We start from the raw sequence: 27773 nt of genomic DNA on the forward strand, positions 1-27773 counted from the left end.
TGTCTGCAGTGTGTTGCACAGCTGTAATTGTCTTCAAATTCTGCCATCAGTTCCCCAGTCTGCATCTGCCTTTAGTTTAGGAGAATGATGGGTTTTAAAACCTTCACATTCTTATTAGCCACTCAAAAACCAGAAAAACTTAGACTAATACACATCAGATGTAAGGAAGTATGATTAATTTCAAGGGAAACAAATTTAGGTACCAAGTTTTAGGCACTGCAGTTCGAAAACTGTGGTAAGTTTCTGATATGAGGGTGTTGTGTTGGATAAATAAAGGGCCAAACTTCTCCCTCAGACACATGTGCAAGGTTCTCCCTGAAGTGGATCAATGGCAGTAGGATACATATGCCAGAGTATGATCTGCTCCATGACATATACAAATCTTTTCTTAGACCCAAATCTCTATCAAAATATCCATATGAAATGGACACTTAAAAATTTCCTGCCAAACCGTCCTCTCAATTGCTCTCTCAAACATTCTCATTCACTATTTTACAAATTGGTCTCAGGTTTAATTTGTATAATAGTTGTTGTTACTAGTACTTACATCATCAAAGTCAGCAATGATCTCATTTAGCAGTCTGAGACATTCCAAGCCTTCTTTATTTACATCAGATTCTGTGTAAAATTCTTTGAAATCCGGAATAGAGGCAAACATGACACAGACACAGTCATATGACTGGTGATATAGATCCTGCCCAAAAGAAAAGAACAAAGCTCTAAATACAAAAGATTCATCAACCGTAAAGGTATAGTGTGGAAGAAAGAGACATGATGGAGAGGACTGTTAGTGGGAGCAGATGTCCTCCCAAGATTCCCATGTTCTGGTACACGGAACTAATTTCTTACAATCTGATGTTTCTTATTCTTATTAGCTAGAGTTTGTTTAATCTACAGTAGGTAATTAAAAACAAATTAAACATATTTGTTAAAGAAACCTTCAATGTACAAAATTAGAAACATTCAAAGCGTTTTAAAGCTTGATTTTTTCCATTAACATAAACCCTGGAAAATAAGTTATCTTATAATGCTAATGAAATAGGGTCTATTTCTGCAAGCCTTCGATGCACAGTACTGCCTTTGACTTGAACAGGACTGACTGCAGGGCTGGACCTATAATTTACAAAACAATCTCTATTCTACTATTAACTATATGTATTGTAGTAGTTCCTGGAGGACACAGTCAAGATCACGCCTCCATTGTTCTAGCCAGTGTACCAATGCATAGCAAGAGACACAGTCTATGCCCCAAATAGTTTACAATCTAAATAGACAAGAGAAAGGATGAGAGAAAGTAAGCATTATCCCCTTTTTACAGAGACGGAACTGAGACAAAGAGATTAGAGAATGGATCTGAAACTGATTGAGGTCAACGGAAAGACTTCCATTGACCTCAGTCAGTTTCAGTTCCATTCACTAATGGGCTGTGGATCAGAGCTGAAGTGACTCGCCCAAGGTCACAGAGGAAGTCTGTGGCACAGCCAAGAATTGAACCCAGATCTCCTCAGTCCCCATTCACTGCCTTAGCCATAAGTTCATCCCTTCACCTGGAGGATAAATTTAAGTCACTTATAGGAAACAAAAAAAATACTTCTGATGCTAGCATCTTCATACTCATGTAGGCCAACACAAAACTTTAAGATGTGCCAAAATCAACTACTAAGAAGAGACCGTGCAGTATATGTGTCTTAAGGAAGATTATAATGGTGTTATAAGGCCAAATCCTGTTCATCTTATTTACATGAGTACTCCCACTGATTTCATTTCCATTTCAATATAGGTGTGTCCCATTTTCTGGGGGGCAAGAAAATGAGAGCAGGGAAGATTGCATGTCTCCAGTCTGAGGGAGTTAGATGGCTCTGAGTATTTCTGCATTTTCTATCCATGTTCTAAGAGTTAAATTACTACAGCATTCAGGGAGCTGTATCAGAAGCTTAATATGCTTCCCTGTTAGCTTTGAAGATAAAAACTTAAGTATATTAAAGGCCCACATGTGAAGTACTGCTGTGCAAGGTGGTAAGGTTGGAAATGGTGTTCAGTAATTCATTTTTCTTTGATGTGTCCCTGTAGCTAGGACCATCAACACTGCCTGACTATGTCTGAAGTTTTATGCATAACTAGTATAATTTAACAGTGACTTGTCAAGGTAAAATGAAAAATTAGTCAAGAAAATGTGTGCTAAGTGTGCCACAAAACAGTCTGTGGGGAACAGGCACTGTACAGGTAGGTCTCAAGCAACCTTTATAGAAATTTATCAAGTCCTACAAAGTCCTATGACCAGTATCTTTCTCAATATAGATAACAAATGTATTTTTCTGGGATATCAGACATGCTGGCAGGCTCATCTGTTACAAGGAGACATCCCACAGACACCTTTACATCACATTGTTTCAGCTTAGGTATATTTTTCAAGTTTAGCTTTCAAAATTACAAATCTAAAACACCGCAGGAAGAGTGGGAAAAAGGGCCTGATTCTCCAAGGTGCTGACCAACCTAACTCTCCCTCTGAAGTCAACAGGATTTGAGGGCCCTAAGGACTTTCTCAGGTTGGACCCAAAGTGACTTCTCTTGGCCCGTACGGGTTGGCTCAGTATTAAAGCCAAGTCTAATGTCATTAATATCCCCAAAATATGTAGTGAATATCCCAGCATGTACCTAGAAGACTTAAAGAGGATTTTAACCAAAGGTTAGTTTAGACCAGTGGTTCTCAAACTTTGGGGTCCCAAACCCTTTTGAATGGAGTCAGCAAGGGCTGGCATAGACTTGCTGGGGCCAGGGGCTGAACCCCAAACCCCACTGCCCAGGGCCAAAGCCAAAGCCCGAGGGCTTCAGTCCTGGGCGACAGGACTCAGGTTACAAGCCCCCTGCCTGGGGCTGAAGCCCTTGAGCTTCAGCTTTGGCCCTCTTGCCCGGATCAGTGGGACTTGGGTGAGCTCAGGCTTCAGTCCCCCCTCCTGGGGTCACGAAGTCATTTTTATTGTCAGAAGGGGGTCGCAGTGCAATGAAGTTTGAGAACCCCTGGTTTAGACTTCTTTATGTGCTGATTGCACCCCATGGCTTAGTGGGGTCAGACAGCACATATTTCTGTGGTAAACTCAGTTTTCATTTTACTTTCTCAAATCATTTTCATCCTCACTGAATTTTGTTTCTGTAAGTGAAATAGTCTGAGCCACCCAAACAGTGCTGGGATTTCAAAGGAGTGAAAGGCTGCTCAAACTGTGTTCGGTGGGAGCCGATGGTAGAGAAACTATTCAATAATCTTTATAAAAAGAGTAGGGAAAGTATTTATAGCAGACTCTAGCTAATGCACACAAAAGAGCTCCTTTTCTTCACTCAGCAAACTTCTATAGTTGGTTTTAATTACTGAAGCTTCTTCTTAAAAATAAAATGTACTACTATTATCTAATATTATAAATATTAGCATAAACGACGCATGTCAAAATAAACAAACTACATTCGGTGATCATTTATCCATCTTAAAAATTGGTGTTTGCTCACCTGCTTGATAATTTTTAAAATTTAGTAATTCACAAAGGTCCTCCTGGTCATTAATTAGGGTTAATTAGCAAAGTTCTATTGTACTAGATTCTACATACTGTTTTAAGTTGAAACAACTCATTTATTCAATAAATATACTGGGCTAAATTCTACAGTGCCTTAAATTACACTGAAGTCACTAGATAAGCCTAGTTTAGTAAATAACACAGTGTAAGTATTAAATGTGTCTTAACTCAGTTGATCTTGCATTCTGGGTGTGTGAAACATGGTGGATCGGCAAAAATCAACAGGATAATGTAGTACCTGACTATAAACTATTCAAGGAGGACAGACTAGATCAGAGAGGAGTGGTGGAGGACATGCAACACCGCACCTAAGAGATTACATGAAATCTAATGGAAGAAAATTGCTGAATGGTGGGAACTACGCAGCAAAATCTACAAGAATATAAATGAGATTAGAGTAACAAGAATACGGATGTATTAGTAAGGTTACACTCTGTTGGACTTTGATCAGGAACGGGATATTGGGTGTACAGTGCTGAAAATATATCACAGAGAGAGATAACGATATAGAAAAGATAAACCAGGTGCATCTATCCTCTCATAATATGGGAACAAGGAGACAGCCAATGAAACTGAAATGCAACAAATTTAAACTGCAGCTGATTAAATGGAATACTTTGTTACCCAAGGAATAATAAATGTGAAGAGCTTGCTGCCATAAGACAATGTTAAAGCCAAGTCCTTAGCAGGATTCAAAAAAGGATTAGCCTTTTGTTAAAGTTATTAGGATAAGAACATCCATAGTTATATTAGGTAGGATAAAAATATTTTAGAAGGGAAATAAAACCTCATGCTTAAGGGCAAGACCCAACCAATAACTGATAGGGATTAGGAAGAGACTTTCCCTAAGAACAAATTATTCTCTAACTGCCCACTGCAGTGTTTCCTGTATCTCCCTTTGAAGCATCTGGTTCTGGCCATTGTCACAGACAGGATACTGAACGAGATGGAATATTGGTCCACTTATGGACCCCAGGGTTATCTGCCACATAGACATCATCCACAGAAGCCACAAGACCCTTGCTGTTATGAAGGAGTGTTTGTGGTCTTCCCTGTGGCATAGGTTCATTGCCCAGAAGCAGTAGTGGTAATTGTGCAATGCACAATGATAAGGGAGAGAGTAAGGCACTGTTGTGAGAATGTGCATAGTGGGGGTACAGATGTGCTGCTGAGACTCAGGAAGCATCAGTGTGCATTACACCCCAGTACTGTTGGTTGTACACCAAGACGAGGACAAATAACGGAAGAGAAAGGGTTACAAGTGGGACTGTACCATGTGTAGATATAAATATAACCTTGCCAGTGGCAAAACAGGGTTACCCCTCCCTTCCTCTCTCCCCACCCTGAAAAACGGACAGACAAACTGGAGATGACAAACTCACTGCATGGCATATGTTGAAGGGGGAGGTGGAGTTCAGCTACTCTGTGCACGTCTCTGACACAGGCTAATGCTGTAGATCCTGGTGTTGAGGTCTAAGGGCTTCTGTACATTTACAGCACTGCAGCGGTGCGGCTGTCCGTACAGCTGTAGTGCTTAGTAAAGATGCCTGTGCTGATGGAAGGGCTTCTCCCCTTGGTGTAGTCAATCTGCCTTCCCGAGAGGCCGTAGGTGCGTTGAGGGGAGAAGCCTGCCCATTGACATAGTGCTGTGTACGCTGGCAGTTGGGTCACTATATCTGCATTACACAGGGGATATGGATTTTCCATGCCCCCGAATGACGTCGTTATACCAACATAAGTTTGTAGTGTAGATCAGGGCTAAGACACCAGTGAGTCAGGTTTACACAAAGCCAAGCAGGCAGCATGGCCCTCACACAGGTGATGAGAGGATTTCAAACAGGAACTTCAATCTAATGAAGTTATTTGGCTTGTTGATATAATAAGGGCTTCCTTAACTTGGGAAAAGCATTTCTCTGAAAAACAGAACTCTCCAAAACTTTAAGCCTAAGCTTCTGTATACTTGAAAATCTAATGCAACAGCCATCAATGCTTTCCCTGTCTGTCACTCAGACATCCTGAATAGCTGTAACTAACTGAAGGAAAGGGTAGTTTTATTTCCATGTAATATTAACAAATATTCAAATAAATCATGACTTAAAGAATATATATTTTTGAATTTAAAATAAAAACAGTGAAACAAGCTTGCACTTCTGATTCTGAGGAGAAAGTCCTGGAGAAGGATCTTGCCCAGTTGCCAACATCTGCAAGGGACAAGGAGAATGCAATGGTCTCAAATTGCAGTGGGGTAGATCTCGGTTGGATATTAGGAAACACTATTTCACTAGGAGGGTGGTGAAGCACTGGAATGGGTTACCTAGGGAGGTGGTGGAATCTCCATCCTTAGAGGTTTTTAAGGTCCTGCTTTGAGCAGGGGATTGGATTAGATGACCTCCTGAGGTCTCTTCCAACCCTAATCTTCTATGAATGAGATCACCTCTGAAAGAAGGAAGTTCCCAGGACTTGGAAGGCAGCATCTTCCACAGGGCAAAGAGGTATTGATGGGAGAAGGGAAAGGAAACAGTCTGGGAATGAATGGCTTCCATCTCCCACCAAAATTAAATGTTATGCTCCTTTCGGCAAGTTCCCTTCCCCCTCCTATTGAATCTCAATCTCTTCTGCCAGGCCCTCCTGCCCTTCCCCCCTCCACAGCCCAGCTGCTGACTTGATTGGTCCCAGAGATCTTGTGAAGGATGGAGGAACAATCAGGTCCTGCTTTGCACTATCTGTCGTAGGGGCCTGGCACTTGCTTGCTTTCTTTCCATCCCTCCTAATGGGGCAGACTGCAGTGCTGGTCTAACCACTGTACTGGTGGCGGCTGCAGAGGAAGGACAGATTACTATAGCAATTAGTGGACTCTGTAGTGGGCTTGCAGGTGAGCTCACAGTAGTAAAGTGCCCACATTACCTGAGTGCTTTGCCTCTCAAAGAAATTGAGGGTGACAGAGATCTTGAGCCTACACCACATGTTAAGTAGGTAAACACTAGTGAAGAGTGGATCTTTCAAATCCCAGCCATGTCTCCTATCCTTCCCATTCATCCTTTGTTACCTTTCTTATCTCTCCTGATGATAATGTTCCCAGTTTGGTATCTGATACAGACACAAAATCCAGGAGGTTCCAACAAATAGACATTTATTACAGTTCGCTCTGAGACCACTGCATTAGCCATTTGCACTTCCTGGTGTGGACCACTACTGGGTCTCTTAAAGACAGATTCCCACTATCCGATCCCACTCATTCTCCATCTACCTCCTTTTTTCCTCCTTCATTCTCTTCCCAATAGTTTCTTCTTCCCTACCATACTTGTCTTGTTTCTCTTTCACATAAATCTCACAAATTAAATTCTGGAATAGATCCTACATTACTACTTTTGAAACAAATTTTGTTTAATCATTAAATGAATTTTAGAAACAGGGTCAAACTGTTTTCCGCAAACATAGTCTTAAATGAAATTGTGTTTGCACAAATGTTTGGAACAAGCAAATGCAATGGGTTATGAACACAACAAATGTAAATTGTCTGACATTTAAAATGTCCTTTAAAAATTCACCTTTATTTATCCAACTCTTACATACATGTATGTGTGCACACACTCCTCCCCATCCTTCTGACCCCCACCATTGAAATGAGGCCATCTCAAAATAATTTATTTTCACGCTATCCTGACTTTCTTTATATATTTTATCATCATTCCCAACTACAAGGCCCTTCCCCAATATTAAAAGGAAAGCTTGTAGTACGCATAGATGCAACAAATCAGAAAGTTTTAAATGGTTTTCCATACCCTTAGTGTCATTAATTAAAACAAATCTGAGTAAACAGTTGATGTTTAAAACACAGCACACATAAAGCAACAGTATGCTAATATTCCTAAGTGTTTCCAAAGATTAATCTAGTAGCTGGATCTCGTCCATTTGAGAAATGGCTTTGAAACTAGTTGAAGAGAAAAATAACTAACAGAAGTATTACTCTAATCTTTTTTTAAAGGGAGGGCCATTAAAGCATGCCAAACCAATTTTTCCTTTACTTGACATGACAGCTCGGAGGGCTCAGCACATCACAGTTGCTGATCATCAGCAAATTTATCTAAAGCTAATTTCAATCACAATAAGCTTGAGGGTGAGAATACAAATCTGGTTGCCTATAGTTAGGAGAGCAGATGGTGCTACTCTGTCGGGCAGCTTTGCAATAGCATATATGAGAAAGTAGGCTCCTGATGGCTTGCTGTCTTTAACGCCTGAGCTGAGAACTGGATCTGTGCCAACCTGGCACAAAGCCAAAAACTTCTGTGGTTCACCGGTATCTTCTGCCAATTTTTTTTCAGAGTGGATACCAGCTCATGGGTAGTGAAAAGCAGAAAAGTTTTTATGTGCAGAACTTTACTATTAGGTCTTACTGCATGCTGAAATGAGGGAAGAAACGCTGCTCTTTCTGACCTAACCCATCAAAGATTAAACACCACTGCTAAGTATCTATTTTGATTTATTGTGAAATCATTACTCTGCTAAATACAGTTATTTTTGCATAGTTCAGATCTGTGAAGAATTTTACTCTCTACTTTATAAGCACTTTCTTTCATTCTTCATTACTACACCTTTAGGAACATTTAGGCGCTGGTCTACAGCCCACTGAAGTCAATGGGAGTCTTTCTATTGACTTCCATGGACTTTTCATCAAGTCCTTAAGCAGAGAAGAAATGGATACTGAGGCATTTGAAGATTCTTTTCTGAATGAATGTGTTCCCTCTGTCTTATTTTTTTTTTAACTTTTCCTTTGATAGCTAGGCTCTCCTGACATCAGCAGCAAATGCAGCACTCAAATACAGCTCCATATTGCCACTAGAGGAAAACAATTAATTTCACTGTAAATTCAGGTCCATTCAATCGTCTCCTTTCTCCTTCCCTCTCCCTTTTCCTCCTTCCACGTCTGTATCTTGCTTCTTGGATGACAAAGTACTTTGTCATTTAGACAATTTCCCACTTTCTATTGCAAGCTACCATGCCACAGTCTCTGTTGTAAAACAGACCTTTAAATTATCATAAAGAAAAGAAAATAATTAGTAAATTTACAATCCCATCAATAAGGACCTATTGCTTAAATGATTGTTTTGAATGATATGCCCAGTCTCTGTGTGTTCATCACAGAGGAGCTGATAGTTAGTAGTGGCTGACCTCGTTCTTCAGGTTCCTTGCCAAGAAGTGTTCAGCCACATGTGCAGGAAGCACGTTCTCCAGCAGCACCCGATTCAGGTTCTCCATGGTCTCAATCTCCTCACGCTCTTTTTTGAACTTGTTCTTCCACAGGAAGTCTAACCTACAGTAATATTCATTCTGTTACAAGAGGACACAGAAGTAAAGAAACAATAGGCATCTTGTCCTGCTCGAGTACAGGTTTTAAGAGACAAAATAAGCACGGTACACCCTCCTTAAGAGGCTCCCTGTTATCAAGCTTCTCTTGTATATGTGGCCACTTTATGGTAGCCCCAGACTCCACTGAAGTTATTCCCAAGTGCCCATTTTGACATATGTTTTTTCTCTCAACTTAGTAAGGCCAAAATCTGGGACACTGTGGAAAACTGACCTAAAATGCGGGAAAAAACTCCACAGGGCAGAATGCCTTAAATGATAGGGAATTTACTTTTTTTTATCCAACCATGCTTTCTGTGCCTTTCGATTCACAATTCAAAATTTATGAGAGAAAGAATTTAGAATTACTAAATAAGGTAACTTCTACCTTATTTGGGATAGAGGCAAACTGGGGTCTAAAACACCGATTTCTTTTGTAACATGAAAGATAAGATGGGTGAGGTAATATCTTGTATTGGACCAACTTCTGTTAGTGAGAGAGACAAGCTTTCGAGCCACACAGAGCTCTTCTTCAGGTCTGGGAAATATACTCTGAGCACCACAGCTAAATGCAAGGTGGAACAGACTATTTAGCATACATAACTAGGTAGCATATATTCTCAGGGACCATTCAAGGTACAGTAAAAAGAAAAGGAGTACTTGTGGCACCTTAGAGACTAACCAATTTATTTGAGCATAAGCTTTCATGAGCTACAGCTCACTTCATCGGTACAGTGTCTCTCTCACCAACAGAAGTTGATCCAATACAAGATATTACCTCACCCATCTAGTCTCTCTAATATCCTTGGCTCACCATGGCTACAACTGCACTTTGTAACATGAGACAGTTAAGAAGAACTGTCTGTACACACTACACTAATATTCATCTTCCCTGGTTCGTGCAATCAGCCTGATAAAGAGGGTGTACTACAGCAAAAAGCAGACAGTTGATCAGTACACAGAGACTAGCAATGTAACATAATATTAATCTTTGTTCTGAGTTTGGACAAAGTTTCATAAAGCAAAAGAGTAACAAAACTGAAAATATTAAAGGGATACAGTAAACTTGGATTTTTTAAATTAGCTATTTTTGAATATTTTTAATTAAACTACACATAAAATTGTATACCTTAACATTTTTTATTTTTAAATCATTTTTAAAATGTGCATATCAGAGTTTTTCTTCTCTCCTACAGTGTTTATAAAGATTTTTGGGCAGCCCCAAGAACAATACCTGAAATGATGAGGCCTATACTACAAACAAATTTGTTTGCCCACTAACCTAGGGATATAAGCAGTAGAGCAGATTCTTCTCAAATACCATTTATTTTTAGTAGCAGAAGTGGCAGTAGATCTTTGACAGGTTTGCTTTTGGGAGGTTTATTTTTGTGATGCTGTCTTGTCTGTGACAGGGTCGGGCCAAATGGCTACAGGACAGTGATAGAAGGCAGATATATTAGCCCCAGGTTAAGTAGGTCCCTTTTCCCTGGGTAAGGTAACAGGGAAGGTTCCAGAACAATTAGGAACTTTCTGGAAACAATTAAGACAGACAGGCTGATTAGAACAACTGCAGCCAATCGAAAAGTGGCTAGAATAAATTAAGGCAGGCTAATCAGGGCACCTGGGGTTTAGAAAGGAGCTCACTTCAGTTTGTGGTGTGCGTGTGAGGAGCTGAGAGTGAGAACGCGGACTGTTGGAGGACTGAGGAGTACAAGCATTATCAGACACCAGGAGGAAGGTCCTATGGTGAGGATAAAGAAGGTGTTGGGAGGAGGCCATGGGGAAGTAGCCCAGGGAGTTGTAGCTGTCGCACAGCTGTTCCAGGAGGCACTCTAGACAGCTGCATTCCACAGGGCCCTGGGCTGGAACCCGGAGTAGAGGGCGGGCCCGGGTTCCTCCCAAACCTTCCAACTCCTGGTCAGACACAGGAGGAGTTGACCTGGACTGTGGGTTCATGAAAACAGCCAAACTGAGGGCTGCTGTGAATCTCTGAGGCGAGCAAATCCACCAATAAGCGCAAGACCCACCAAGGTAGAGGAGGAATTTTGTTACATGTATTAAATCCCACCATAAGAGTAGATTACAGTATATAGTATATATTTTTTCCTTTTCAACCATAGCATCTCCATTCTTATGTCTCATGCTGTCCTAAGTCTCTTCACTACTTTCCAATTTCTTGTGACTCTGCAATGATCATGTATGTAGCTGAAAAAATTCATTTTATTTCGTGGCTTTCTGACTCTTGCACAATGTCATCCCATGAGAAGGAACTTTTTCTGTTATACCTATACGCCCTGCATACTTGGATCTACCTTGATAGACATGGACCGCATAAATTCCTAAATCTAGACAATTCACAATACCAGGGAATTAAGATTGTTGTGTTGGGGTTATTGTGGTATTTTGCAAATTTGGCAATTTCATCATAGTAACTTTACTGTACAGATTTTGAAAATTTCACTGTTATCCATTCTGGAGGTGCTTGCACAGCTTTTCCATTAGATTAACGTATTTTGGGATAAATCCAAGGTATTATTTCTATATTACATTTAAAGACTATATGGGCCTGATTATGATCTAATTTAGACTGGTGTAAATCAACAGCAATTTCCATGTAGTCAGTGAGTTCTACCAGAGTAAAACTGTTGGGAGGTCTGAAAAAGACCCCTAGACATTGCACTAAAGAACAAGATTATGCAAATAATTTGATGCATTCTTCAACTACTACTTAGTAATCTTAGTAAGCCTTCACACAAAAATACATACTGTTCTTCTGGATAAAAGAGTGCTGTCACAGTATGAACTGATGCATAGTTGTCTTGTTGAGGCTACAGTCTAAGATGTTAAAACAGTAGAACGAGGCACCCAAATATTATTCCAATGACTGTATGTGGTTTCAAAGGAAATGCAGATAAATGACAGTGGAGTGAAAAGGGTATCTGTGAACACAAACTTTAAAAGGAAATAGTAGAAGAAAACCATGCCTCTGTTTAACACGTATTGATCAATGGACTGAAGCTGGCTTTAGATACTAATGACAGGCTGGATGGTGAGGCCCGAGTACTATGCACATATTTTAGTTACAAAACAAAAATAGAAACTGTAAGATGAATTAACTTATCTACTTTGATCTATCTACTGTGGGAAGAAGAATGTAGGTTTAAATTAAACTGGATACTAGAAGTATAATGTCTCTGCAACCAAAAGGAGAAAAACTTTATTCACGAAAGTACAATGGGTCTTAGCATTTCAGCAGGAGCATGCTGTCCAAGCTAAAGCTGGAACTAGCAGGATAGTGATGCAGAACAAGCAAAGAATCTGCAGCTTCTGAAGGAGCTATTCATATTGCTATCAAGTGTTTTCAAGTGGTAAAAAAAGGAAATCAGAGTGGGAATAGTTAAGTGTGTACAGAGGCAGATTTAAAGGAACAGAGAACCTGTATACAATTCACCTTTTCTAGGATTCTATTGTTGACATTCTGCATTACCACCAAATGACAATTCCTTATTAAAAAGAATCAATTCATGAACAATCTTGTTTCAAAATTGTCCTCATTATGCAAAAGCGATCAGTCACTTTTCTAGAATACCTATTTTACTGTCCAATTAAGAGAAGTATTCTTTCAACTCCTTGTTGCAATCATATTAAGGAAGTGTCAATTTACAGTGAAAAACAAACAAGCTTTCCTACCCAGGTGGTTCCTAATAAGGATGACAAAGGAAAAGGCCACCAAATATAATAATGCAGAATAAGTCTATTAAAAAACTGAAATGCCACAGTGATTGCCATAAGCCAGTTAAAAGTAAACTGGAAAGCTGAAACAGAATTTTGAAGTCATGAATTCTAAATACTCTATCAAATTACAATTTTCATATGATATCAAACATCTGTGTAGAAAAGACTGGGTAAAACTAGGTGCTATGTGCACTATAGTCTTCAAAAAGTCTTTTAGTGTGTTTAAGGTTTGTATTAAATAAATAATTTATTTACTGCTTTATTACTTATCTCTTTAAATCTAAGATGCCACAGTAATATTGTGAAGAGAACGTTGATATCATGAACAAAGATACACCATCAAAATTAGCTGTGAATTAAACAAGAAGCGTTAAAAAATACTGCTAAAGTACTGTACACTAAAAAATGCATTCTCTCTGGACTAGATTCATGAAGGATACCTAAAGATGCAATTAGGTGCCTAAATCCAACATTTAGGCACCAGTGACACTCACAAAGGCACCACTCAGCTTCTGCCTAACACCGTAGGTGCCCATGTTTCCACTGGTAGACATGCGTAAAGCCAACAAAGCCTGATGATGCCCCACAGCTAACTAGCTGTTCAGAGCTCGCGCTCGTGCCTTAGCCCCCATAGGATTCTCAAACCTGACATTCTCCCACCTATCTCATGTGTGGGACCCAATCTGGTAGCTGTACTCAGAGCGTACCCAACTCACACAAAAGACAGCTGGAAGGTCAGGAGGGAGAGAACGCGTCCACCCAGTGACTAGGGCACTCATCTGAAACATGGGAGATCCACTTTTGAATCCCTATTCAGCCTGATTTGGAGCAGGGACTTGAACCCAGGTTTCCCAACTCCCAGGTGAGTGCCCTAGCTGCCAGGCTATTGGCTCAGTCTCTCTTGTTGAAGCTATTCTACTTTGTATAAATACTGTAATTAAATATTTATTGGAGCAGGGACTTGATTCTCCCACAAACTAGGCAAATAACGTAACCACATTATTGGCTATAATGGGATGGGTCTCTCTCATTTTATTGTGAAAAAGGGCTGACCGGTTTTAGAAGCCTAGATCCCCAACTGCCTCTCTCTGATCTGTCAGTCAGGCGCCTCAGGCCCAGATCAATGAGAGTGAGGTGCTGAAGAACCTTTGTGAAGCCCCACTCCTCTCCTCAGCATTTCATTCCCAGCTAGCTTAGGTGGCTCCCCACTCAGCTTGCTGGCTTCTGGGCATCCCTTTGTTAATCAGTCAGATAATTCTCCCAGGATAATGCAGGGGAGCCTGAGCACCCTAAGGCTGTGAACTTCACTGGGTGGCTGGCTGCCTAGGGGCTAGGTGTTGCAATGTCTATGTCCCCTTTGTGAATCTAGCCCTCTTTCCCTACATATTTAGATTTGTTAGTCAATTTTAGAAACAAAGGACCAGCAACTCTCCGATGTTTTATTTGTATCGACCTGTTTTTAATGTTCATTTTTATTAGCATTTCCACAATATAACCAGTGTTATATATAACAAAGTAAAAATCCTATTAAATCTTTTTATTTTTATAAACAATGTAAAAACTAAGATTCCTACTTTCACCTATTAGTTAGAGGTATCTCCTGAATGTACCCACGCAGGGATTTGTGAATGTCTTGCAAACCTCACAAGAGGGGTCCCTGCAGGTACAGTATCCTCTGAATACCAAAGAGACCCAGCTTTTCTGGTACAGGGATCAGCTACTTTCTTGGCTGTGACTCTTGAACTTGTGTACAACAGAAAGGGTGAGGAGAGAAAGTGGTGCCTTTATTTGTAAAGAACACAGCTCTACAGAGGGAGCTCACTCGACATAATAAGGGTTGATGTAGAGAATTACTGGTAAGAGACTGACCCAAGATTAGAATCTACAGTTTACGCCTAGACCACTATGCCACAGTGCATCTCAGTAAAGGCATTGGATTTTTCTGTGCCTTAGTTCAGCTAATAAGGCTTTGTGCTTTCCTAGTGTTTTTCCTTGCTATATTATATATAAAAGCAAAGCACTTTACAAATTTGGGTAAGCATGATTAGCTCAATTTTACAGTTGGTTTAACTAAACAAAGTGTATGTAAGGTAATTTGTATGTAAGGCAATATGGTCTTGAGGATATGATATGAGTCTGTTATATCAGTTATCAAGGTTTTCTTCTTAGCTCAGCCACAAAATTCCTATGCAAGCCTTGGCATGCCTCTCAAACTCTAATCCTCAATTACAATACCTGGAATATGGGGCAAATCATGTCAGTCCACCTTGGAATGGTGGTAGGAGTTCTCACTGAATGAAGATTGTGGAGTGCATAGATTTATTAAGGATTATCAGTGGAAGAGATGAAGATACAAATCAAGACCTGTGTTTATTTCCTTCGATCAACGGAGAATTTTAATGGAAAATATAGCAGAAGTCATTATACTGTGAAAGTAGAATGAATTATATTGAAATTATAATTCATTAAAGAAATGCTACTTGAAGGGTTTGTTGAAATATAGTTGTCAGGAAGAGAAACATTAAGGAGTGTGAGACAATGGGTCCTCAAACTAATTAACTTCAAGCTCCTACTGAGCTAGGAGATTGGTAAACGTTAGTATGCAAATAAGATATGTATGTATATTTGTCAGTTTCTGTTTCCTTTTGTCTCTTATGTTAAATTGGCTTTGGCTTATTTGTATAAATAAGTTAGCTTGAGCCTCAGAGAGGGGCTCACATATCTGGGTGCACTGGCAAAGTGCTTTGCTAATAAACAGAGTGGTCTGACAAATTATGTGAGTCCTGAATCTGACTTTGACAATACCATGGAGATTCCTTTTATTTTTCAAAACCAGCCTGACACAGATTGGAAGACAACAACTAATAGATACTCCACTGCCATGTGTTCTTCTTTCTTCATCAATAAACCAACTTCTGTACTTTTTAAATAATGACAATTTATGAACCTTCTTAACAACTCTGCTCTTGAAAAACATCTCTTGCATGACCCAATATCAAAATCTACCTCCCTTTCAAATTTTGTAGTGCAATGGGATTTAACTGGGCAGATACAAACAATAGACACTTGGAAAAAGTGTTAAGAGGAACAATTTTGAAGTATTATAATATCAAAATACAGTATAGGTATATGTTCTGAAAATTTTGTAAGTGCCAATTAGGCTTAATTCTAAAAAAAGTTTACAAGTGTGTGGAATTATTTTTTCTTTATTTTTGGGGGTAGAATGAGTTACAAGGGGGCTCATGGTCAGCAGAGAGGGTACTGCCTCTTCCTAAGAACCCACACATGTGCTGAGCTGGGAGAAAAATCTTCGTCCTACAGCTCCAAAAGTACAGTATACAGCTAAAGTATAATTTCTTAGCTGTCAGCTCTAAGAAGAGCTAAAGCCACTTTTGGCCATGTGTAGGATATGTGTAGCTTCACGCTGCAGTGAAAAGCTAGTTGTGACATGTAGCTACATAGGTTAGTGAAAGGCTGTGGCGGGGGGAGCTTCTGGAGCCTTTCCCTGTTACCAGAGTCTTCATCTGTGGAGTGGAAAGGCTCCCGCAGTGGGGAGCTGGTTGAGCTTTTGCCTGCTTCAGGTAAGGACTCTGGAAATGAGCAGCTCCCAGAGTCTTTCCCTGTGGCAGAGGAAGGCTCCAGTACCAGGGAGCTGGCAGCACTTTTCTTTGTTGCCAGAGACCTTATCTACAGCTGCAGAAGGCTCCAGCAGTGTGGAGCTGCCAGAGTCTTTCCTTGCTGCCAGAGCCTTTTCCTGCAGCAGGGAAAGGCTCCTGCAGCTGGGAGGCAGTGGGTCACTACATGACTGAAAATTAGGGCAGTCGATTAATCACAGTTAACTCAAGTGATTAACTCAAAAAAAGTAATCACAATTAAAAAAATTTATAGTGATGAATCGCACTAGAATACCAATAGAAATTTATTAAATATTTTTGGATGTTTTTCTACATTTTCAAATATATCAATTTCAATTACAACACAGAATACAGCACATATTGTTCATTTTAAGAACACTTTCACTGCAAAATTGACAAAATGCAAAGAAGATACCAATGTGAAATTTCTAAAGATAGCTACAGCATTCGACCCAAGATTTAAGAAACTGAAGTGCCTTCCAAAATCTGAGAGGGATGAGGTGTGGAGCATGCTTTCAGAAGTCTTAAAAGAGCAACACTCTGATGGGGAAACTACAGAACCCGAACCACCAAAAAAGAAAATCAACCTTTTGCTGGTGGCATCTGACTCAGATGACAAAAATGAACATGTGTTGGTCTGCTCTGCTTTGGATCATTATCGAGCAGAACCCGTAATCAGCACGGACACATGTCCTCTGGAATGGTGGTTGAAGCATCAAGGGACATATGAATCTTTAGCGCATCTGGCATGTAAATATCTTGCGATGCTGGCTACAACAGTGCTATGCAAATGCCTGTTCTCACTTTCAGGTGACATGGTAAACAAGAAGCAGGCAGCATTGTCTCCTGCAAATGTAAACCAACTTGTTTGTCTGAGTAATTGGCTGAACAAGAAATAGGACTGAATAGATCTGTAGGCTCTAAAGTTTTACATTGTTTTATTTTTGAATGCAGGTTTTTTTTGTACCTAATTCTACATTTGTAAGTTCAACTTTCATGATAAAGAGATTGCAATATGGTACTAGTATTAGACACATTGGAAAATACTGTTTCATTTGCTTTTTACAGTGCAAATATTTAATAAAAAATAAATATAAAGTGAGCACTGTACACTTTATATTCTGCATTGTAATTGAAATCAATATATTTGAAAATGTAGAAAACATCCACAAATATTTAAATAAATGGTATTCTATTATTGTTTAACAGCGCGATTAATTGTGATTAATTTTTTTTAATCACTTGACAGTCCTACTAAAAATAGTAGTGCAGATGGGAGGCATGGCTTGGGAAAGTAGAGCGTCTGTAGGGTATATACTCAGGTACACACCCACACCCAACATGCATGTCTCTTCTCTATTCACCTAAGTTGTGCCTCACAGTCTACAGCATTGCTTAAACCCATAGTGGGAGGGCTACCTGAGTGCATACCATACATGCTGCTGAAAGAAGTGCGCAGTGTAGTGGTAGCATTGCAACTATGGTGGGTCCAGTGTAGCAGGTGGGTTAAATTGTGTCTGATATGAGGTCCCTGTAACCCAATGGCTTGCTTGAGTATGGAGCCTGAGCATCACACTGTGCAGTGAGGTGGTATGCCTCCATTTCTTGTGCAACATATGGCTCCATGTATTTCATCTCTCTTACCTCCTGAGTGGAGGAGAGGAATGGACTGGGGACTCCAGCTTCCAGCCTAAGTCCTTGGGCAGGCTTGAGGGTATACAGGTGTCATGGTGCCCAGTTAAAATCCCCACTGGAACAGCCCTGCTAGGTAGTTTGCAGAGTAGTCCACCATTGGTTAATAGTTTTAATAAAGTTGCAGCCTCCACATTTAAGCAGACTATAGCATAGTCGTCTCATTGTGTCTGCATCAATGGGTAATAATTGTGAAGAAAATAGGTTGTAATTAAGCAACTCTAGCCAATGAGTTATCAAGGTAATAACTAAATGGGAAGGTTGAAGAGGTGTTTGAATAAGAGGGAGACAAAGAAATGTTAAATAAAACTCAATTCCAAATCAGGGGAATTTTTTAAATGATCTGTAAATTCTACTTCCCCAAAACATTCACCATACTCCTTCCTTCAGAGTAATCTTCAGCCTTGTAGCCAAAACAGTTTTCCAAGGTAAAATTACAGGAGTGCTGAAATCAAGGGTTTATTATGGAGGCGGGTTGCAATCTCATTAATTTTTTACATAATACCACTCTGTGTATACACTCTATGTGTATATGTGTATATATGTGTAAACACAGACACAAACACACATATGCATTCAAAGATAGTAAAGCAGATGAAAAGAGCATGCTGCGTACCTGTCTACCAAGAACTAGTAATGTCACGAAGAATATAAAGAGAGACACAGAACCCATTGTCTTCAGGTCTTTCAATATTCCTGGCCTGTAAAAAAGAAACACAGCTAAAATGAATTGCTCAAAAAGGAAAAAAAAAACCTGTAATCTTAATACTTAATCACAGTCTTGGTTTCCTCCCCTCATTTCTGTTCTGTAAACTCCTTGCACAACTTTTTAGTAATCAAACTAAAAACCTTAATATAAATTGCTTTATTGTTTTCTGGAATATTAAAACTGTACTACTAAATATATTTATATAATGGGCCCTGCTTTCTGACTGTACAACGTAAATCTGGAGAATAATATTAAATTTAATATATTTAATGCTTTTTTTTGCCTGTTAAAGGAGAGTTTCTGATTGCTTTTCAATATGTTGGTTTAAGTAGACTGTAGAGACAGTTTGTGATGGCAGTACTATATTCTGCTTCCATACTGTAGTGACTAACCACGTCTCATGAGTGTGAAGAAGTGAAATGAAATCATAAGGTACCAAGAGGCTTCTTAAGCTCAGAACCACACAAGGCAAGAACCACACTAACCACCTCCCTTGGACAGCTTATTAAAACCCTCAGTTCCTTTGATATGAGAGAATGTATGGCGAGGGATCTGGTCTACACTTCCAGAAGCTGATCTACATGAACAAGGCCACTGTTGCTCCCACTGGTGGGAAAGTTTTAAGAAAAATGCTAGTGTAGAAACAACCTTAGTGGCAAAGTGCAGGTAGTCAAAGGTGTATGAGAAATGTAACACATCAAATGGTTCTCCAGTATATCACAGGGATGTCAATTACATGTGTGGTGTGTATTATACTGTGTACCTGAATACATCTCCTCACTCCCCCATTTGTGTGTTACACTTTGCATTTTCAAAGGTAAACAGAAACACAATGCAAGTCTCACTATTCTATTCAGATTCTTATTCCATGGTATCCTAGTGCCTTAAGACCTGGCTCAGTGAACGGAGTTAGAAGGCAAAGTACTGGAATTCTACTCAAAGCACTCATGATTTTCTACCATGGTGTATGCACTGCCTACACATGCTACCTTTATAAAAATGTATTTTTAAGAAAAGGTTGGGTAGAAGTAACACATGTCCTTTCTACACTGTAACAGGGAGGTTCGGGACACAATTATCTTGCCCACAGCAAAGACCCAACTAACTCGATGCAAACTATATATTCATCCATGGAAGAAGTCATTCTCAATTACACCCATTCCTTTGCCCCCTCGAGGAGTAGTTTCTGCACAGGAAAACCTCTCTTTGCTCTGAGAAGCACATATTATATAGTTAACAATTTAAGACAAATGCCCTAATTCTGGGGGAAAAAGATGCTCTGTCTGTGTGCAAAAAACCAACAACGCATGTTAACAGGGTTCAGGTAACAAAGAGCTAATGCCTAATATCCTTTTTTGTGACAACGCAAATCAAACCATAATATAGTGCAAACATCAGATGATTTATGCAGTCTGAACAGGTTTATTTCTTTTATTCTAATACTGTTACATATACAATCAAATCATATATTTAGTACACAGGAGTCAGTTGTTATCTTCAATTGGGATTTGTAGATGTGTGTATATATATATATTTTTAAAAAATAATCCAAGCTCTGTTCTGCTCCGCTACACAAGCAATATTATTAATTGTCCTTCCCCTAGTAGCATGCTAAAATAACCAACCTACCTTTTCATAGGTGCCATTGCATACAGGAATTTGTTGTAATCATCCAGTGTGGAGCCATGAGTGTGCAGGAGGATGACATTGTAGCCCACCAATGCAATCAGCATGATCACCATTTTCAACTCATAATTTATCCGCAGGAAAACAGAACAGGATATCAGCCCCAAAATGCAGCTATAGATAAAGTACTGGCACATGGAAACCAAACAAGACAAACATTTAGGATTCGACCTAGTGGATATTAACTGGAGAGAAGAAAGTAATTTGTAATAAAATGGCCACATTAGCTTTACAAAAATGATTAAAACTCCATATAAATTAAATATGAAATCTCTCATTACTACCAAATAATCAAACAGAACCCTGTGGACATTTATACTTCAAAAAAAAAAAAGGTAGCTTTTCTTAGGCCAAGTATATTTTATTTCTTATTAAGATATTTCTGGAACACTGCTGGCTTGTCGACAGAAGTATGTTTGACTGAACCTGAATCACCATATACTCATTTTGGGAGATCTCTCCTATGAGTGCTTTGCACAGCACAATCAGCCGTAGTTAACTTGTGATTTTAATTTTTATTGCTGCTTGAAATAAGCAAAAAGTAATTCTTGTTCAAAATTACTTATATTAAATCTTCATTTAATCTTGTGAGTTCAATCTATATAAAGTAGCAGAATCCATTTTTCTACTATGTAAGCATTACTACTTTTGAAAGTGGTTTTCATACTGGAAAAATGTTAACGTTTGTGCATCCAAAAAGAAACACAAAGATCAACAAACTTTGTTGTGAAGAAAAGAGCACCAGTTAGAAATAGACAGTCCAATTTGCAAATGCTGCCTCAATGGGTGTGCCTGATTCAAGTTGAGAAGCCAAAAATGTAGGTACCTCAGATTGCTGTGCATTTTTGAAAACATAACCCTAAGGTTGTCTCTTTCATTTTTTTGGTTATGTCTATACTACAGCCTATGTCAGCATAATTTATGTCACTCGGGGGTGCGAATATTCCACCCCCTATGAGCAACATACGTGACGCCCACATAAGCGCTGGTGTGCACAGCGCTATGTCGGCAGGAGAGCTGCTCCCACTGACACAGCTTCTGCTGCTCACAGCGGTGGCACAGAGCATCTTCAGCAGACGTGCCACTGCAGCGCTGTACATATAGACATGGCCATGGTTCTTATACATTAGCTTAATGCTCTTCTGTCTGGTTCCCAACACTGCATGGGGATGTTTAAATCCCACAAGAATCGTGTTTTCAGTTAAACAAAATTTAAAGCCATGGAACCATTTGTATTTGTAGCAAACCTACCTTTTGGATTTAAACTACTAGGCAGTTTCATTAAAGCACTGTGATTTGGACCCTTCTTTCCCTGCCTCAATCCCTCAGAGCTGGGGAATGGGGCGGGGTGGGGTGGGGTATGCCTAGACCAGGGTATAAAACTGTGCAAAAAGCTGCCACCTCTGCATAGCCACCTAACTAATTCTTGCAAAAGATCCATGTGGCCAATAGAACGGACAGGATAGAGGGCACAGATAGGGTTTGAGGAAGGAACAGCAAGGGGTAAAACATATGAAAAGTCAATACCACTGGAATTACCATTAATGTGTGTTGTGAGGTTTCTGATCCCTCTCAGCGAGCACAAAACGGCAATCTAGCAAACTAGTGGCACAATAGCTTTCTGGCCAGCCATTTTCTGCCCTGCCTAGATCAGCATGGAGGAAGAGTTCATCTGCATAGCTGGCCAGAATCTATAGATTTGGGGGACTTTTATATACAGGATTGCTTTGCTTCGCATGTACTTGTAGCCTCACCACTAGTCTTCGCCTTCATACCCCTGCAGCGCTCACAGAAGATGGGTCCAGAATACCCAGACAGCAGCTATTTCAAAGCCACAGAACTGCGCTATTCCCAACTCTTGTGATTTGCTCAAGAGACTTGTGGTATTTGGTATTTTTCTTAAAGCTTCAGGCCCTGGAGTGCTGTGATTCTGAGATTTTCAGCATTATTTAGAAAGAAAAAAATAAGTTGATAGCCCACATGGTTGTGGAGGACAGCTTGAAAATACAAATTCAAAGGGCTCAACATCCAGAGGCACATAAAAAGAACTCCAAATACATTATAAAACATCTCATGATATTCTGGGAGCTGAGTAATAAATTTTGAACATTTGGGGCTGGCAAGACTGGAATTGTTATTGTATTTTGTCTCTCACAGGAGGAGATCATATGGGTCTAAAAGATATAAATTCTGCATAACTTCTAACATTTGGAAACCATTTTGCAGCCTCCTAACAAAACAAAAAGACAACCAGTCCCTTTGCAACCGATTAAGTATTCCCTGACAAGTCTTGTACAACAGCAGTATGCACAGTAATGTAACTAAGAACATCTCATATTGCTGCAAAAAATATTAATTATCATGGTTCCAAATAGGGCTCAATTCTTCTGGGACTGAAGCATTTTAAAAATCTCTTATTCATTCATTCTAGTCTACATACTCAACAGATCTGTCAGCTTCACTTTTTATAAGTCACAGGCAGTTTCTCTGTGGGAGTAATGTTTAATGCCATTATATACATATACAAAAGACTGACTTTTAGTTTAAAAAAAAGAATATTTTGCCACCACGAGTGTTCAATGTATCATCCAATAAACATAGAATAGTTTTATCTATACATTTTTAATTTTTCTAAATCAGTGATTGATTAATAATTCAAGAGGATTTTGCCTCTCCCCTGCTGTCTTTATCAAGCCAGAAATTATGAGCTCTGAAATGCTTTGGGTGGTTTAGGATGGAACTACTGTACAATTAGGAGGTTTTTAATAAATAAATAGGAAAGAGGAGTGTTAAAACCTTTATTCCACCATAAATTATTCACTATACCTGAATTATTAACAAAGCAATGATAATATTTTGTCTATTTCTGTCATAACTAAGTTAACACGTTTATTAAGTGACAGACAATATGGTTGCTACATGTAAAGAATGCATTTTGATATTATTTAAATTTTAAAGGAACATATTAAAGACCAGTGTGACAAAATTTCTGCTCTATCTTGATGGGCCTTGCGCTTATTGGTGGATTTGCTTGCCTTGGAGCTTCAAGGCAGCCCTCAGCTTGGCCGTTTTTCTGAACCCACAGTCCAGGTCGACTCCTCCTGTGTCTGACCAGGAGTTGGGAGGATTTGGGGGGAACCCGGGCCAGCCCTCTATTCCAGGTTCCAGCCCAGGGCCCTGTGGAATGCAGCTATCTAGAGTGCCTCCTGGAACAGCTGTGCGACAGCTGCAACTCCCTGGGCTACTTCCCCATGGCCTCCTCCCAACACCTTCTTTATCCTCACCATAGGACCTTCCTCCTGGTGTCTGATAATGCTTGTACTCCTCAGTCCTCCAACAGTCCGCGTTCTCACTCTCAGCTCCTCACATGCACACCACAAACTGAAGTGAGCTCCTTTCTAAACCCCAGGTGCCCTGATTAGCCTGCCTTAATTGATTTTAGCAGCTTCTTGATTGGCTGCAGGTGTTCTAATCAGCCTGTCTTAATTGTCTCCAGAAAGTTCCTGATTGTTCTGGAACCTTCCCTGTTACCTTACCCAGGGAAAAGGGACCTATTTAGCCTGGGGCTAATATATCTGCCTTCTATTACTCTCCTGTAGCCATCTGGCCCAACCCTGTCACACCAGTTACTAGAAAAAGTCACAATACCATGAAGAACTGGGTATCTTAGTAAGACACTGGATCGTGTCAAACAGAATGTTAAAAATGTATCCTTTGTTTTGGTGAAAAAAACCCTCAAAAGAATTATACAAGCACAACAAAATAACATATGACAAAAGAGACTATAAAATGTTTCTGTTTAAAACAAGATAAAAATAAATTAGTGGACTGACAGTTTTTCCATGTGTGTATATACAGAGGACTGGGGAAGGTTGAGGTCAGTTTATTTACAGCCGAAGCACTTTAATCATATCCTTACATAGTAAAGAAATGTGCTACCAAATAAGCAATGAGCTCACACTAACAGATCAGGAGATAAATGTTTGACACCTCCTGAAATCTTCCTGGATGCTAGAACTCCTTGCAAAATATCAAATTCCATAATGTCTCAATTAAGAAAAGAGACTACATTTTTATTAAAATTTTTGCAAAAAATATGCTCCTTCTTTAGAACCACTGACCTAGAAATAAAAATGTGCATGAAGTTAATCCCCATTTAGATTAGTTGCTTTCACACTGACATAAAGTGAAAACTAGTGAGAGTTGCAAGAGGTCAGTCCACCAATCAGGCCCTGGCTGATTAAACATTTCTTTCAGAATTAATTAAAATGATGTTTACAATTAACACATTATCTAGTCAATCTTTACAACACCCCTCTGAATTAGTCATTATTTTCATTTTATAGATTGGAAAACTATGCCAAAGATGTTGAGTGGCTTGCCCATGGCCACAGAGGGAGACAATTATTAGAGGCAGAACTCTTGAGAGTTTAAGCCAGGATAAACCATTACATCATCTAGCCTGACCTCCTGTATATCACAGGCCAGTAAATTTCACCCAGTTACCCCTGTGCTGAGGCCAATAACTTGTGTTTAGCTAAAGCATATTTTCCAGAAAGGCATCCAGTCTTGGTCTGAAAGACATCAAGAGATGGAGATTCCACCACTCCTCTTTGTAATTTGTTTCAATGTTTAATCATTCTCAGTGTTAAAATATTATGTCTAATTTGAATATATTTTGTTTCTGCTTCCAGTCACTGGTTCTTGTGATGCCTTTCTCTACTAGAATAGAAAGCCCTTTAGTACTAGGTATTTTCTCCCCATGAAGGAAGTTAGACATTAATCAAGATACCTCTCAAATCTTCTTTTTTTTGATAAGCTAAATAGATGGAGTACTTTAAGACTCACTGTAAGGCACAGTCTTCAGCCCTCAAATCATTTTGTCTCTCTTTTCTGGACCCTCTCCAAATTTTCAGCATCCAAGGATCACACTAGCCTCTTTTCCCCCCCCATAGCATTGCACTGGAAGCTCATGTTGAATTGCTTGTCCACGATGACCCCCTAATTCCTTTTCACAATCACTGCTTTCCAGGATATAGTACCCCATTCTGTAGGTCTGAGCACCCCTCCTTGTTCCTAAATGTATGACCTTGCATTTGGCTGTATTACAGTAAACTTGTTTGAATGGGCCCAGTTAACCAAGTGATCCAGATCACTCTGTTTGACTGCCCTGTCCTCATCATTATTTACTACTCCACCAGTCTTTGTTTCATCTGAAAATTTGATCAGCAGTGATTTTATATTTACTTTCAGATAGTTGATGCAAGTATTGAATAGTGTCAGGCCTAGTACCAATACTTCTGGAAACCCACTAGAAACAGACCCATTTGATCACGATTCTTCACTGACAATTACTTTGAAATCTGTCAGCTAGTCAGTTCCTAATCCATTTAAGGTGTGCTCTACTGATAATGTACAGTACCATATTTTCAGAATTTAGAACTCTAGAGTTCTTGGCTACTAGACATTCCTCTAAACCTCTTTCTTAATCTGAAATTCATTGACATTCAAAGTTAGGGTCTGATTTTCAGAAGAGCCGAGGCCCTGCACCTCTCCTTGACTTCAAATTAAGTTGTGAGCGCTCAGTGCCTCTGGAAAAAAAATCAACCCTTCGGAGGCTTCTTGAAAAATCCTCTGAGCCACTAAGCCTCAAAAGGTTTAATGTAGACATTGCAAATTATAAATAAAGAAAGAAATGTAAAATGAACTTACTGGTAGGTAAAAATAGTTGTTTTGTATATACCACAGTGTTTGATCACTTGATTCGGGAAAACTTGCATTTGATGAATTAAGAATTGGGATGAAAACTATCACAGGATCATCCAGGAAAAACTAGAAGAAAATAATATGAAGTTTGTTCGTGCCTTCAGTGGTGACAGGTCAACAAAGTAAAGGGCATGAGAGGGAAAAGCTCAGTCATTAATTACTTATCTTAATTGTAAATTCTTTTCTATTGTAAATAGAAAAATCAAAAGGAACAGTATCAGTTGATTGCCTTTTGCCTGGATGCTTCAGACAAAAACAACTTTGTTAACCTATATGTGAAGCTTTCTATTTGAATAAGAGATGAAAGGCTGTTATATTAAGCTCTAATCAGCAGCTTTAACACACTGAAGGCCACAATAAAGTGAGCTTAATGCATATACTATTCCATGTATGCACTTCAGCCTTACCTCTTATTTAAGTGAAGGAAGACTTACAGAAAGAGCCTCTTTATTCAGTTCAGTTTTAAAGGCCCAAGCCTGCTCCCATTGAAGTAAATAGCCAAACTCCTATTTATTTTGATGGAAGCAGAATCAGAGGTCCCAAGTCATTTTTGAATTGAATGTAATGGGGCTTATTTTCAAATTACCATCATGTGTGCCCACAGTGCAACAGAAAATACATCATGAAGTACTTTGATGTAAACTTATATTTAGGCTGGGCAGAATTACATTTTTAAAATAATTTTGACAAAGAATATTGATGTTTATTTTTAAGCATTTTTTTAATTCAAATTTTCACAACTGCAAAATTAAGGAGGGGTCAGACAATAAATATTTAATGAAAATAGACACTGAGATTCAAAAAGTTAAAGCTCTGTAACTGTTCAAACACACAGTCAACATCACATGTCAATATATGCAAAGCAAATATAATTAAATAATACTTAAATAAGTTCTCAAACAGCATTTTTGTTACTTTGTCTATCTTTGTCAAAATTTCTACTGTTGTCAATGAAAATATTTTTGTCAGCTTGTCTCTGTATGGTGACATCAACATTTACTAATAGAAATCTAACCCTTCCAACCTACATTCATCTATCTTCAAGCACTGCCATTAAGCAGTCTACAACAATCTGTGGAACCAGAAACATAAGTCTTATTATACTATGAACACGTACCCAATGCCAGGTGAAATAGGAGACTAAGTAAAAAAATTAAATAAAAGAATACACAAGGGGAAAAAATACACAGAAATGTTGTCAGTTTCCATGAACCAAACACCAATTACTTCTGAAGTACGTGTTTGTATTTTTGTCTCTTTTGTCCAACTGTCTCCACCTGCTATCTCACTTATGTCACTTTGGAGATTCTGTAGTGCCTGTATACACAGTATTTTAATGTGGCATTCTCTTTTCTCTCCATTAGAGATAGCTCAGCCTCTGCATTCACATCCTTGGGGCGTGGAGGGGGGAGTGGAAAGGAAAGAAAGTTGTAATTTTATTAACCCCAATGTTTACCAGTATTTCAGCAAACTAGCGCTAAGTTATTATTTTCACCTTTAATTTATACTCCAAGCAGATTTTTCTCTCACATTCACATAATCTATCCTCTGTTGTGGACCGTATGCAATGCAGGATGACAATGATTGCTGCGCGGATGCTCCTTTGAAGAGGAACCTAGGATGAGCACTTTTGTGCGTTTCTAA

General features: G+C 39.2%; 1 protein-coding gene across 2 annotated transcripts in view; it reads right to left on the reverse strand.

Annotated features, from left to right (window-relative positions):
- Positions 1–27773, reverse strand: part of ADCY2 (adenylate cyclase 2) — a 442623-nt gene that overhangs the window by 9041 nt on the left and 405809 nt on the right. For both annotated transcript variants that reach the window (XM_074945057.1, XM_074945058.1), the window contains 5 exons: positions 26076–26195; positions 20307–20491; positions 18585–18669; positions 8733–8891; positions 548–694 (listed from right to left, as the gene is read on the reverse strand). In XM_074945057.1, coding sequence (XP_074801158.1) covers positions 548–694; positions 8733–8891; positions 18585–18669; positions 20307–20491; positions 26076–26195 — 696 coding nt within the window. The remainder of the gene's footprint in view (positions 1–547; positions 695–8732; positions 8892–18584; positions 18670–20306; positions 20492–26075; positions 26196–27773) is intronic.

Source organism: Natator depressus, chromosome 2, assembly GCF_965152275.1.
Source record: "Natator depressus isolate rNatDep1 chromosome 2, rNatDep2.hap1, whole genome shotgun sequence".
In the NCBI taxonomy this organism is placed as follows: domain Eukaryota; kingdom Metazoa; phylum Chordata; order Testudines; family Cheloniidae; genus Natator; species Natator depressus.